At 47.5% G+C, this 13,655-nt stretch overlaps 1 protein-coding gene across 1 annotated transcript in view; it reads right to left on the bottom strand.

The window, feature by feature from the left end:
* The window catches only part of MYT1 (myelin transcription factor 1), a 115,464-nt gene that overhangs the window by 21,378 nt on the left and 80,431 nt on the right, over positions 1-13,655 (bottom strand). Inside the window, exons 15-16 of the mRNA XM_048497924.1 lie at positions 7,449-7,511; positions 3,080-3,163 (exon numbers count right to left, since the gene is read on the bottom strand). Of these exons, the coding sequence (XP_048353881.1) occupies positions 3,080-3,163; positions 7,449-7,511 (147 nt within the window). The remainder of the gene's footprint in view (positions 1-3,079; positions 3,164-7,448; positions 7,512-13,655) is intronic.

Raw genomic sequence — 13,655 nt, forward strand, 5'->3', positions numbered from 1 at the left:
AGGGCGGCAGAGTCTCCTTCTTGGGAGGTTTTTAAACAGAGGCTGGATGAGCCTATGTCAGGTGTGCTATGATTGTGTGTTCCTGCATGGCAGGGGGTTGGACTGGATGGCCCTGGTGGTCTCTGCCAACTCTGTGACTATTCTGTGAAAGTCGTCTTGTTTTTTTGGGTGGTTTTCATCAAGTTTGGCAGGAGGAGGAAGGAGCCGGCACAATCCAGATTACAGTGGATTTAAAAATCCCACACGTGCGTACGATTAAGTGCCATTAAACCAGAGGTGGGATCCAGCAGGTTCTCACCAGTTCCCGAGAGTGGGTTACTAATTATTTGTGCGTGCCGAGAGGGGGTTACTAATTGGGTCCGCTTTTCCGTTAGAAATTCCATTAGGTCCAAAAATCATAAAGTCCTGTTGTTTCCTATGTGGCTGGTTAGCGAAGGTAAAAAACGAGACAATTCTCCCTGTTGGGCTGTTTTAAAAACATGTTTTAGAAATATGGTGAAGTTCCTTGTTTAAGGAAAGTATCCTTTTGATTTCTTAGAAACAAAATTAAGTATTTGAAAGTATTCAGTATTTGACAGGCAGTCAATTAGAGGAGAAGTAGTTGTTTCTGTTGGCAGTAGACGATAGGACTTGCTATAATGAGTTTAAATTATGGACAGAAAGATACCAGCTGGAAACTAGGAACTTTTTTTTTACAGTAAGTGTTTTTTACAGTAACAGAGAAATTATTAATGCCCTGCCCCCATCATGCCTGGCCACGCCCCCATCATGCCCCACCCAGCCCCATTGGCACTACGCCACTGTTTGAATCCCGCCACCATGGGAACCTGTTACTAAAATGTTTGGATCCCACCACTGCATTAAACTGCTTCCGATTTATGACAACCCTTTGAACAGATGACCTCTGTGACATTCTGCCGTTAACAGCCTTGATAAGGCTTTCCATGCTGAGGCTCCCTTGACTGACTTGATCCATCTCATGCTGGATCGTCCTCTTTCCCTGCCACCTTTGATTTTTTCCTAGTATTATTGTCTGTTCCAGTGAATCTTGCCTTCTTATACTGTGACCAAAGTACAATAGCCCCAGTTTGGTCATTTTAGCTTGATCTTCATCTCAGCTGCCTCCCTCTGAAGAGCAACCCTTCCTTGGTGGTTTCACATCCAAGTACCAACCAGGGCTGACCCTGCTTAGCTTCTGAGATCTGGTGAGATCAGATTAACCTGGGCCATCCAGGCCAGGGTACATATTAATTTCTAGTAGCCCAAACTCAGTATCGACAATCTATAGACCAGTGGTTCTCAACCTTCCTAATGCCGTGACCCTTTAATACAGTTCCTCATGTTGTGGTGACCCCCCCCCCAATGACATTGGCGGGATCAAGCAGGTTCTCCTACCAGTTCCCGAAAGTGGGTTACTAATTATTTGTGTGTGTGTGTGCGAGAGGGGGTTACTAATTGGGTCTGCTTTTCCGTTAGAAATTCCATTAGGTCCAAAAATCATAAAGTCCTGTTGTTTCCTATGTGGCTGGTTAGCGAAGGTAGAAAACGGGATAATTCTCCCTGTTGGGCTGTTTTAAAAACATGTTTTAGTAATATGGTCAAGTTCCTTGTTTAAGGAAAGTATCCTTCTTTTGATTTCTAGAAACAAAATTAAGTATTTGAAAGTATTAAGTATTTGACAGGCAGTCAATTAGAGGAGAAGTAGTTGTTTCTGTTGGCAGTAGACGATAGGACTTGCTATAATGAGTTTAAATTATGGACAGAAAGATACCAGCTGGAAATTAGGAACTTTTTACAGTAAGAGTTTTTTTACAGTAACAGAGAAATTATTAATGCCCCCCCCCACCCCGGAATGCCCGGCCACTCCCCCGTCGTGCCCCGCCTAGCCCCATTGGCGCTACGCCACTATTTGAATCCCACCACCATGGGAACCTGTTACTAAAATTTTTGGATCCCACCACTGCCCCCAACCCTAACATTTATCCATTTTACAGATGGAGAACACTGATGCAGAGAGTCTTAGGTGACCCCTGTGAAAGGGTCGTTGGACCCCCAAAGGGTCCAACGACCCACAGGTGGAAAACCGCTGCTATAGATCAATTTATAGACTCCCTAGACACAAACATACAGTAATACTAACAGCCAAGTCAGCCAAATCAGAAGATTCTGAAATCTGAGACTGGATCCAGGAAAGGCAAAGACGAGTCTTTTGACAACTCTGAGAAGTGCTCCAGGTTTGTAGAAAAACTGGAAATTCTAAAAAAAATGTATTTGGGGTTAAACCCCCCCCCCCCCCCATGATAAAAGGAGACCTGCAGCTTTAAGAAACCGATGCCCTCAGTGGCTGCTGCTAGGCAATGACCAAAGTTTTGCCAGCATTCCAGGATTTTGTCAGTGAAGGCAGGGAAAGGATCCTTTCAAAGATGGTTCCAGTGTTTGAGGGAGGACTCGTGATCAGGCCCTCTCACCTTCTGACCTGGATATTTTAACTTATTTATTGTGCACATTGTTTTAGTTGTGATTTTGTTGCACACCGCCCAGAGCCCTTCGGGGGTGGGCAGTTTATCAACTTTAAATAATAATAATAATAATAATAATAATAATAATAATAATAATAATAATAATAATAATAATAATAATAATAATAATAATAATAATATTCTAGGAACTGCACATATTCTACACAAATACCTCTAATATCCTAGGTCCTTGGGAAGGACTCGATATTCAGAGATGAATTCCAGACACTTGTGCTGTGTTGTTATGTGTATAATAATAATAATAATAATAATAATAATAATAATAATAATAATAATAATAATAATAATAATAATAATAATAATAATATAAGGACTGATGGATCTTCATACTCATTTGTATCTGATGAAGGGAGCTTTGACTCAGGAAAAGTTATACACTGGAAAGTGCTTCTTTAAGGTACTACTGGACTTCAGTTTAAGGTGCTGCTAGGCTCCAGTGTTTTTTTTTTCCTGCAACCACAGACCAACCCAGCTGCCCACCTAAACATAGGCTGCAACTCAGTTTGGAGAACCGGCTCAGAAATCTTTGCCCCACTTACTTCATCAGCTCTGGGTCCTCTTTGTCATCCTTTGTGGGGGTGATCTTGATGCCACTTTTCTTGGCACGAGGACAGCCTGACAAACTGCGGTCAGAAGAAAAAGAAGAACACAACAGCAATCACCTTATTAGCATCACCTGCTTCCGAATCCCGTTTCCTTTCCTGTGATTGGATCGCATAAGGTTCCCCTTGGCCTCAAACCTCCAGGGGCAGGAAACAGTCTTACGTGAACATAGGAAAGGATTATATTCCCTTGTCCCGAACAGGGTGTACGTGTGTTTCTGTTGTGTGCTGCGGTCCAGTTGTTTTCAACTGATGGCGACCCCCTGAATTAACGTCCTCCATTCAACATTTACATTAGATCAGTGGTCTGCAACCGGCGGCTCTCCAGATGCTCATGGACTACAAATCCCATCGGCCCCTGCCAGCATGGCCAATTGGCCAAATGTCCATGAACATCTGGAGAGCCGTAGGTCGCAGACCCCTGCATTAGACAAACCATGCAGGGCAGGATAAAGTTTGAAGGATACCAAAGGGAAAAGTGGAAGAAATGAAGACCATCACAATAACTGCGCTCTGACCCGGATGGTCCACGTTAGCTTGATTTTGGTAGATCTTGGAAAGGAAGCCAGGTCAGTCCTGCTTAGTATTTGGACTGGAAATCACAAAGAAAACCCATTGCTGAGGCTGAGATTTCACCTCGTGAGTCCTGCTTACACCTTTTACGACGACACGACGTTGGTTTCCTGCCAAATAATCCTCCCCTTAATGGAACAACAGGTTTCCCAACAGTTAAAAGGCGCAATTTCGCACCTTGGTTTCTGCGTCTGTATTTTGGCTTTAATCATACTGTTTCCACACCTTTAACAAAGGTGGAAAGCCGTGGTGAAGAAAAGAAAAACAGGGTGGGGTGGGGTGGGGTGGGGGGGATCGGAGCCAGTTCATTTTGGGGGGGAGATGGAGAGCAATTAAGAGCCACTAGGTAAGAAGAGACTTGCGGGCAGACGGCCGCTGTTAATGGAGCTGTTCAAACAGCAGCCCGCAAGTTCCCCATTAACGTTCGGAAAAAGATAATAGGAGTCGTAAATAGGCGATGTTATTAACAGGAATTTTGCATCAGCTAAAATCTGACCCTTTTGTCTGCCATTCTGCTGAGGAAAGAGCTTCCAGTCTGATTCTGGGAACTTTTTGAAAGAAAGAAATCAGACGAAAGAAAGAGATGAAAGCCAAGCGTACTTGTTGCTGATACTCGTAAACACTTAGCCATTTCTTCATTGTACCATGATGGTGAAGTAGAAATCCCTGTGGAGTTTGGAATGAAATTAAATTACAACGCCAGAAAACGGCCTGTTTCTTTGTATTTTAACAAATAGCCTCTCCTGTCCCACGGGCCCAAGGCAGGCAGTGTGGAGGAAAGATAGTAAAATATTATATTCGCTCATTTAGGGAATAGTCTGATTGGGCCAGAGAGGGAGCCTGGGAAATTTCTGTTGCTGGGTTGAATTGCTTGTTATAAACCCACGAATCTGCCTTCTACAGACCATTAGAAATCATAGAATCATAGAGCTGGAGGAGACCCCAAGGGGCATTAAGTCCAACCCCCTGCCATGCAGGAACACACAATCAAAGCACTCTTGACAGATGGCCATCCAGACTCTCTTTAAAAACCTCCAAAGAAGGAGACTCCACCACACTCCGAGGCAGTGAATTCCACTGTCAAACAGCCCTGACAGTCAGGCAGTTTTTCCTGATATTTAGGTGGAATCTCTTTTCCTTCCCCTTGAACCCATGACTCCTGGTCCTAGTCTCTGGAGCAGCAGAAAACAAGCTTGCTCCCTCACCGACGTGACATCCCTTCAGATATTTAAACATGGCTATCATGTCCCCCCCCTTAACCTTCGCTTCTCCAGACTAAACACCCCCAGCTCCCTAAGTCTCTCCTCGTAGGGCACGGATTCCACACCTTTGACTGTTTTGGTTGCCCTCCTCTGGACCTGTAGTTCAGTAAAGTCTATTTTGTCTACTTTGGCTGGCAGCAGCCCACAAGGGTCTCATGGGGAGGTCCTCCATATCGCAAGAGGCTAAGAGCAGAAGACTGGAGAAAGAGGTGGGGTCTCCGCCTGCTTCTGATCTCTCCAAGTTGGATCCTGGCTAGAAACAGGAAGATCTTTGGTGCTGTGTGGTTTCTGGGCTGTATGGCCGTGTTCTAGCAGATCCTCTGAAGATGCCAGCCACAGATGCAGGCGAAACGTCAGGAGAGAATGCTGCTAGAACACGGCCATACAGCCCGGAAACCACACAGCACCCCAGTGATTCCGGCCGTGAAAGCCTTCGACAATACAGGGAGAGCTTTCTTTACACCTCCAACCCTTTTTATGTATATAATTGCCATCAGCTAGGCACTTTCAAGGCAAGTGAATTACAGAGCTGGTGTTGCCATGGCCTTCTTCTGTGCAGTCTTCCTTGGTGTTCTCCGAGCCAAATACCGACCCTACTTATCTTCCTAGATGTGACAAGATCAGGCTATACCAGGCCACCCCATCCACCCCCACCCCAGAATGCCCCCCCGGAACACCCCAGAATGCCCCTGCCACGCCCCCGCAGTGGCGCACACCTGGTGCGTCACACACCCCCTTGTCCACTTGGCGCTACGCCACTGCACTGACTGGAAGATAAAATGATAGCCAGTGTTGTATATGTGTTACAGTTTGACTGGGAGGAGGAGGAGGAGGAGGAGGAGGAGGAGGAGGAGGAGGAGGAGGAGGGGAAGAAGAGGAGGAGGGGAAGGAGGACTTTGGATTCATACGCCACCTCTCTCCCCTATAAGGAGACTCAGTGGCTTACACCCCATGAACATAAATAAACCCAACATTTGTTACTACTGATTCTCCGAAGCATGCTTAGTTCCCAATTTCAAGGTAAGGGTTTTCAAGGCAAGAAAGAAGCAGAGGTGGTTTGCCACGGCCGTCCTCTGCAGAGTCAGATTCCACATCTGCAGGCAGGATTCCACATCACCAATTTTAACCTTTTTTTTGTGCCATCAAGTGACAGGTGAGCTAGGGCCGCCCCACAGGGTTTTCAATACAAGAGAAGTTTGGAGGTGGTTTGCCACAGCCTACCTCCATGTTATGACCTTGGAATTCTTTGGAGGTCTCCTATCCAAATACTAACCTAGACCAACCAAGCCTAACTTCGGAAATTAGATGAGATCCGGCATATTGTGTCTCTAGGTCAGGGGTCTGCAACTTGAGGCTCTCCAGATGTTCATGGACTACAAATCCCATCAGCCCCTATCAGCATGGCCAATTGGCCATGCTGGCAGGGGCTGATGGGAATTGTAGTTCATGAACATCTGGAGAGCCAAAGGTTGCAGACCCCTGCTCTAGGTGATGATAACTTCCCCAGTTATTGAATTCCTCTCCTGGAATGTTGCTGGATGGAGTAGGAGGAGTATCAATCCTGGTTTTATTTCTTCTTTGAGAAAATCTGATTTGATCCTATTTCAGGAAACACAGGCAACTAGTGACATAACTCTTAATGGTTATCTCTCACATTGTCTTAGGGCTTCTGGAGTAAAAAAATATGGACGCCCTTCTGGTGATTTAACTATTCTAGATGAGATCAGGCTGGACTTGGGCTATCCACGTTAGGATAATTTAAACCCAAGAGATTTTCTCTTTATTCCTAGATCAATGGTGGCGAACCTATGCCACTCCAGACGTTCATGGACTACAATTCCCACCAGCCCCTGCCAGCATAGCCAATTGGCCATGCTGGCAGGGGCTGATGGGAATTGTAGTCCATGAACATCTGGAGTGGCATAGGTTTGCCCCCATGGCCCTAGATCAGTGGTGGCGAACCTTTGGCACTCCAATTGGCCATGCTGGCAGGGGCTGATGGGAATTGTAGCCCATAGCATCTGGAGTGCCAAAGGTTCACCCCCATGGCCCTAGATCAGTGGTGGCGAAGATGTTATGGACTACCATTCCCATCAGCCCCTGCCAGCATGGCCAATTGACCATGCTGGCAGGGGCTGATGGGAATTGTAGTCCATAATATCTGGAGTGCCAAAGGTTCGCCACCATGGCCCTAGATCAGTGGTGGCGAACCTTTGGCACTCCAATTGACCATGCTGGCAGGGGCTGATGGGAATTGTAGTCCATAACATCTGGAGTGCCAAAGGTTCGCCATCACGGCCCTAGATCTTCTCTCTAACCCTAGAGGTCTCTCACATCACCCACTACCTGATGCCAGGGACTGAATCTGGGAATCTCTGCATGCAAAGCCTTCCGTGTCCTCACTTCAATTTCTCCCCCCAAAAGCTTCTATCCATTTCCTCTTATTCCCTGCCCCCCCAATCCAGTCTTACCTTCTATGTGATGCATAATTTCCTGTTATGTGGCCGGAGCCATCACAGCCTGGAGTTGGGCACCTGAGGCAAAACAAGAGGGAGAAGAGAAAGTGAACCCCCCCGTTTACAAAAAGGTTTTAATGTTTTCACAACTCTGCTTCAAGCTGACATCACTGTGGCTCTGCTCCTTTTCTGACTTTCACGTTCCGTACTTTGCTCCCAGCAACATGAGGACATGTCAGTTGACAGTTTTAGCAACCTTTGCTTCACCATAGGCCTTTGAGGACCATTTCCTCCCCTTTGAAGTAACTGTCAAGCCCCAGGGCTATGGTAAGTCTTCCTTCTGGGCCTTTTCCCGGGCTTCTGGGTCCACTTCTGGTTGGGGCGGGAGCCTGGGAGCATGGTTTCTAGACAGAATTATCGCCACAGTTTGTCACTGAGGATATTTCAGCCCTCACACACATTCCTAGGCAACATCTTGTTACAATATCCTAATCCCGTGGTGGCGAACCTTTGGCACTCCAGATGTTATGGATTACAATTCCCATCAGCCCCTGCCAGCATGGCCAATTGGCCATGCTGGTAGGGGCTAATGGGAATTGTGGTCCATAACATCTGGAATGCCAAAGGTTCACCACCACTGTCCTAATCTGTCAGGACCACAGAAGAAAATAACAAGCCAACCAACAGTAGAACTAAACTGCCGTTGTACTGTCAAAGGCTTTCACGGCCAGATTCGACTGGTTGTGGTGGGTTTCCCGGGCTGCGTGGCCGTGGTCTGGTGGATCTTGTTCCTATTGGAAGATGCCAGCCACAGATGCAGGCGAAATGTTAGGAACAAGATCCACCAGACCACGGCCACACAGCCCGGAAAACCCGCCAGAACCACTTGATCCTACCGTTTTGCCTGCATTTGTGGCTGGCATCTTCAGAGGTGTATCACAGAGGGAAGTCTGTTACACACTGTGTCACCATAGTTTGTCAGGCAGTGTGTAACAGATTTCCTTCTGTGATATATTTCTGAAGATGCCAGCCACAGATGCAGGCGAAACGTTAGGAACAAGATCCACCAGACCACGGCCCCACAGCCCAGAAAACCCACCACAACCAGTACACTGCCATTGATTTCTCCTTGCTTATGTTTGGTCTAGGGTTATGAGCAGAGGTGGGATCCAGCAGGTTCTCACAGGTTCCCGAGAGTAGGTTACTAATTATTTGTGCATGCCGAGAGGGGGTTACTAATTGGTGATTTTGCCACGTGATTTTTGCCTTAGTTACGCCCCCTCCTCTCAGCAGTAGCGCGCAGAACTTGAAGCAGTCTAGCAGGAGGTGCACCGGCGTGCGTGGCAGCCTGCGCCTGCATGCATTTGTTTCCTGCCCAAGGATCAGAGCAGCGGCTGCATCCTTGCCACAGCCCCGCCCAGGAATGCCCCACCCACGGAGTGCCCGGCCACGCCCCCATCGTGCCCCGCCCAGCCCCATTGGCACTACGCCACAGTTTGAATCCCACCACCATGGGAACCTGTTACTAAAATTTTTAGATCCCACCACTGGTTATGAGCCTCTAACTGGGGCCCAAATGGCAGCCCCTGTGGGATTATACCCAGCTAAGGTCCTTCCTCTCCCCAAATGTTGCCCTTCCCTGGCAAAAGCACTTTCCCGTGGGACTTTAGACTCCCGTGGTATGTCACCGAAACTGAGCCATCCCTCAAACGGAGCAGCTTTCCGCAGGGAGGGGGGGGGGGGCAGCTGGTTTCAGTGAGATGCCGTGCAAGTCGGAAGACCAAGAGGAAGGTGTGTTTGCAGCAGCGAGAGCCACATTTCAACCGAGCCCCACAGAACGGAAATGAAAACAGCGATGAATGAAAATACAGGACAGAAATCGGCTGCAAAAGTCAACAGTCTCCTATCGTGAGAATGAATTGAATTCCAGCCCAGCCGTAAGTGGACGGCTTTTACTGAATTGTACGAAATGCACAAAAAGGAAATTGCGATGGGATGCTTCCCTCTTCTTTTCGGGAGCTATAACGTGGCAGCGGCCAGAAAGAGGGCCTTCTACTGGGGAAAGGTCACGCCTTGAGATGAGAAATCTAAAATCCGCTTTCTTTCTAAACGTCTTGCCCTAGCAGGCAAAATTGCCTTTGCCCATTTTCTTCTATGCTGTTATATCTCTTCAGAAACAGCACGTCCTGCCATGAAGGCTTCATATTTGTCAGCGCATGTTTGCACTGCACAGATGCTAAGCAGGATACCTCATGATGAAATTCCATCTTTAGCCTCTCTCCCTTAAGGGTTGTCACAAGCTAGGTAGTTGATGATGATGATGAAGAAGAGGAGTTTGGATTTACATCCCCCCTTTCTCTCCTGTAGGAGACTCAAAGGGGCCTACAATCTCCTTGCCCTTCCCCGCTCACAACAAACACCCTGTGAGGTGGGTGGGGCTGAGAGAGCTCCGAGAAGCTGTGACTAGCCCAAGGTCACCCAGCTGGCGTGTGTGGGAGTGTACAGGCTAATCTGAATCCCCCAGATAAGCCTCCACAGCTCAGGTGGCAGAGCTGGGAATCAAACCCGGTTCCTCCAGATTAGATACACGAGCTCTTAACCTCCTACGCCACTGATGCACCCAGAGGCGGGGATACCAGGGGGCGGGGGAGTGCGCCATCAGCAGGCGCATGGTTCTGGGTCACGTGGGGGGTGAAAAATCCCCCCGACCCCTTCCCCTTCCCCTTCCCCAAACCTCTTTCCTCAGACCTCTTTTCCCCATTCTGACGCCTCCCCTTTCGATAGATGGCCTTCGTTCCTTTCCTTTTCCTAGAACTTTTTCAGGCTGAATAAAAGGCCTGTTCACAGTACAGGCTAAAAACGGCCAGAGGAACCACAGTTCCCAGGAGACCTTGGGGCTCACAAGGTCTCCTGGGAAGTATAGTTCCCATCAGGCTGTTTTTGAGCCTGAACTGCGAATAGGCCTTTTATTCAGCCTGAAAAAGTTCTAGGAAAAGGAAAAGAACGAAGGTAAGTGTGGGAAAGGGGGGCGCCGTGGGGGGCGGAAAATGTAGACTGTGCACTGGGCGCAGTTTGGCCCAGCTACGCCTCTGGATGCATCCCAGTCTCTTAAAGTAGCTGTGCAGGCCGTACGCTCTTGACCCCACTTTAGATAAATTTTTTTTTCACATATTACGTAGAATAACGCACATTCAAATCACTTTCGTCACTGTTTAAGTAGCGGGATTTTGCTAATCAGCACAGTAAAATGCAGCTGCAAAGTGGATTGAAAGTGCATCATTCTGCATGTGTGGAAGGGGCCAGAAAGGACAAAAGGTCATCACATCTTTTGTAGATGGATGTCAAACCAGGGCTGAAGTCCCTAGTTGGGTTTGTTTCTCAGCTCTTGCTACCTGCTGCAAGGGAACTTTTTTTTTTAAAAAAAACACTGATTAGTGTCACAAGTGAGGCGACATTCCTTGTTAAGGAACCCCAGAAGCGATGGCAGTAGCTCTAGGAATTGCCAGAAACTCTATGGTAAAACCAAATGTAATTTGGTAAGGAATCTGGTGAGTTCTAGAGCTACCACTGTTGCTACGGTAAAACCACAGTTTCAGACAATTCCTAGAGCTACTTCTGTTGCTTCCAGGATTTCTCTGCATGGCAGGGGGGTTGGACTTGATGGCCCTTGTGGTCTCTTCCGACTCTATGATTCTATGATTATGGAATTGACCACTTCTAGAGAAGTGGTGAGAACTGGTTGGATCCCACCTCTGCTGGCATCCCCAATGTGACTCCATTCTGAGTTAACGACATTGGTTACTGACCAGTCATTGGGTCAGTTCAAGGTTCTGGTTATATCACCTGTCCTATAAAGTCTTTGGTGGCCATGGACACTGACAGAGGTGTAGCTGGGCTAGAGTGCACCAGATGTGCACTCTGTGTTTTCCGCACACACACACACCCCTGTGGCGCCCTGCCCCTCCCCTGCCCTTACCTTAGTTCAGCCTAGAAAAGTGGCCTGTTCTCTTCAGGCTGAAAACGGCCTGGTGGGAACTACACTTCGCATGAGACCCTGGGGCTCACAAGGTCTCCTGGGAAGTGTAGTTCCCACCAGGCTGTTTTCTGCCTGAAGAGAACAGGCCGCTTCTCCAGCCTGCACTGTTTCTCTAAGGTAAGTGTGGGGGCAGGGGACGGGACGCCATGGGGGGGAGTGATTTTCCGCTCCCCATGTGGGTGCCCGGTGCCATGTTGCCAATGGGTAAGATTGGCATCTTGCTCATTCGCAGGCATTCTCAGAAGCAGCTCCCACCTTGTGGAACGGCCTGTCTGGGGAAGCCAGGAAGGCAAGAGTACTTCTATCATTACATAGAATGTGCAAAACAGACATGTTTAGGAGTTAAGAACATAAGAACAAGCCAGCTGGATCAGAGCAGAGTCCATCTAGTCCAGCTCTCTGCTACTCGCAGTGGCCCACCAGGTGCCCTTTGGAGCTCCCATGCAGGATGTGAAAGCAGTGGCCTTCTGCGGTTGTTGCTCCCGAGCACCTGGTCTGTTAAGGCATTTGCAATCTCAGATCAAAGAGGATCAAGATTGGTAGCCATAAATTGACTTCTCCTCCATAAATCTGTCCAAGCCCCTTTTAAAGCTATCCAGGTTAGTGGCCATCACCACCTCCTGTGGCAGCATATTCCAAACACCAATCACACGTTGCGTGAAGAAGTGTTTCCTTTTATTAGTCCTAATTCTTCCCCCCAAGCATTTTCAATGTATGCCCCCTGGTTCTAGTATTGTGAGAAAGAGAGAAAAAATTCTCTCTGTCCACATTTTCTACCCCAGGCATAATTTTATAGACTTCAATCATATCCCCCCTCAGCCGTCTCCTCTCCAAACTAAAGAGTCCCAAACGCTGCAGCCTCTCCTCATAAGGAAGGTGCTCCAGTCCCTCAATCATCCTCGTTGCCCTTCTCTGCACTTTTTCTATCTCTTCGATATCCTTTTTGAGATGCGGCAGCCAGAACTGAACACAGTGCTCCAAGTGCGGTCGCACTATAAGGGCATGACAATCCTTGCAGTTTTATTCTCAATTCCTTTCCTAATGATCCCCAGCATAGAGTTTGCCTTTTTCACAGCTGCCATGCGTTGAGTTGACATTCCCATGGAACTATCAACCAAGATGCCCAAATCCCTTTCCTGGTCTGTGACTGAGTTGTGTATTTTATACAGGGAAAAGAACTGACGTATCACGGAACAAGCAGCCTGAATAGGCCAGGCTAACCAAGCTTGTTAGAGTGTAGAAACTAATTTACGGGTGCCCCTGGTTAGTAATTGGATGGGAGACCACCAGAGGAGTCCAAGGTCTCTATGCGGGGGCCAGCAGTGGCAAACCACCTCTGTTACCTCCTGCCTGGAAAACCCTAGGGAGTTGCCCTGCGTCAGCTGCAGCTTGATAACGCATGATGATTGTTGTTGTTATCATTATAACAACTCAGGGAATAGGAATGTATTCTATCGCGATGCTTGCTGTGTTATTGCTTTGTCTTTACCGCATTTTCCTCTATCCTTTGAAACCCTGTTTCTGCATCATGGTAGACAGCCTCCTTTGTGTGTGTGTTGCATTATTTCCCTCCCCTTTCATAACAGGAACATGATTATAGTCTGTGTCACTGTGTATGGCATCTATTATCTGTTTATTGCACCGCGTATCTTGCTCTTACTGCATTATTTTCTACTATTTGTAATACCATTTTTATCCCGTAATGGTAGACCTATGCCTAATACACTTTTGCTTTGTTTCTAAATTGTGTCACGCTAGTCCCATTGCGTTCCTTATTTATTTATCTTATTTTGATTTTTATTGTGTTGACCTGCAACACAGAGTCTGACCTGAGTGAGAAAAGGATATTGACAAGGATGTTGAAGGATGTATTGTTGAAGGCTTTCACCGCTTAGAATCACTTATGCTGTGTTGTAGGGTTGTATGGTTGTTCTAGCAGCATTCTCTCCTGACGTTTCGCCTGCATCTGTGGCTGGCATCCTCTGTGGCAGGATCCTCTGAAGATGCCAGCCACAGATGCAGGCGAAAAGTCAGGAAAGAATGCTGCTAGAACATGGCCATACAGCCCGGAAACCACACAGCACCCAAATGTTGAAGGATATTGACAAGCTGGAATGGGTCCAGAGGAGGGCAACCAAAATGGTAAAAGGTCTAAAATCCATGCCCTATGAGGAGAGACTTAGGGA

Source organism: Sphaerodactylus townsendi, linkage group LG05 (genome assembly GCF_021028975.2).
Source record: "Sphaerodactylus townsendi isolate TG3544 linkage group LG05, MPM_Stown_v2.3, whole genome shotgun sequence".
Lineage (NCBI taxonomy): Eukaryota > Metazoa > Chordata > Lepidosauria > Squamata > Sphaerodactylidae > Sphaerodactylus > Sphaerodactylus townsendi.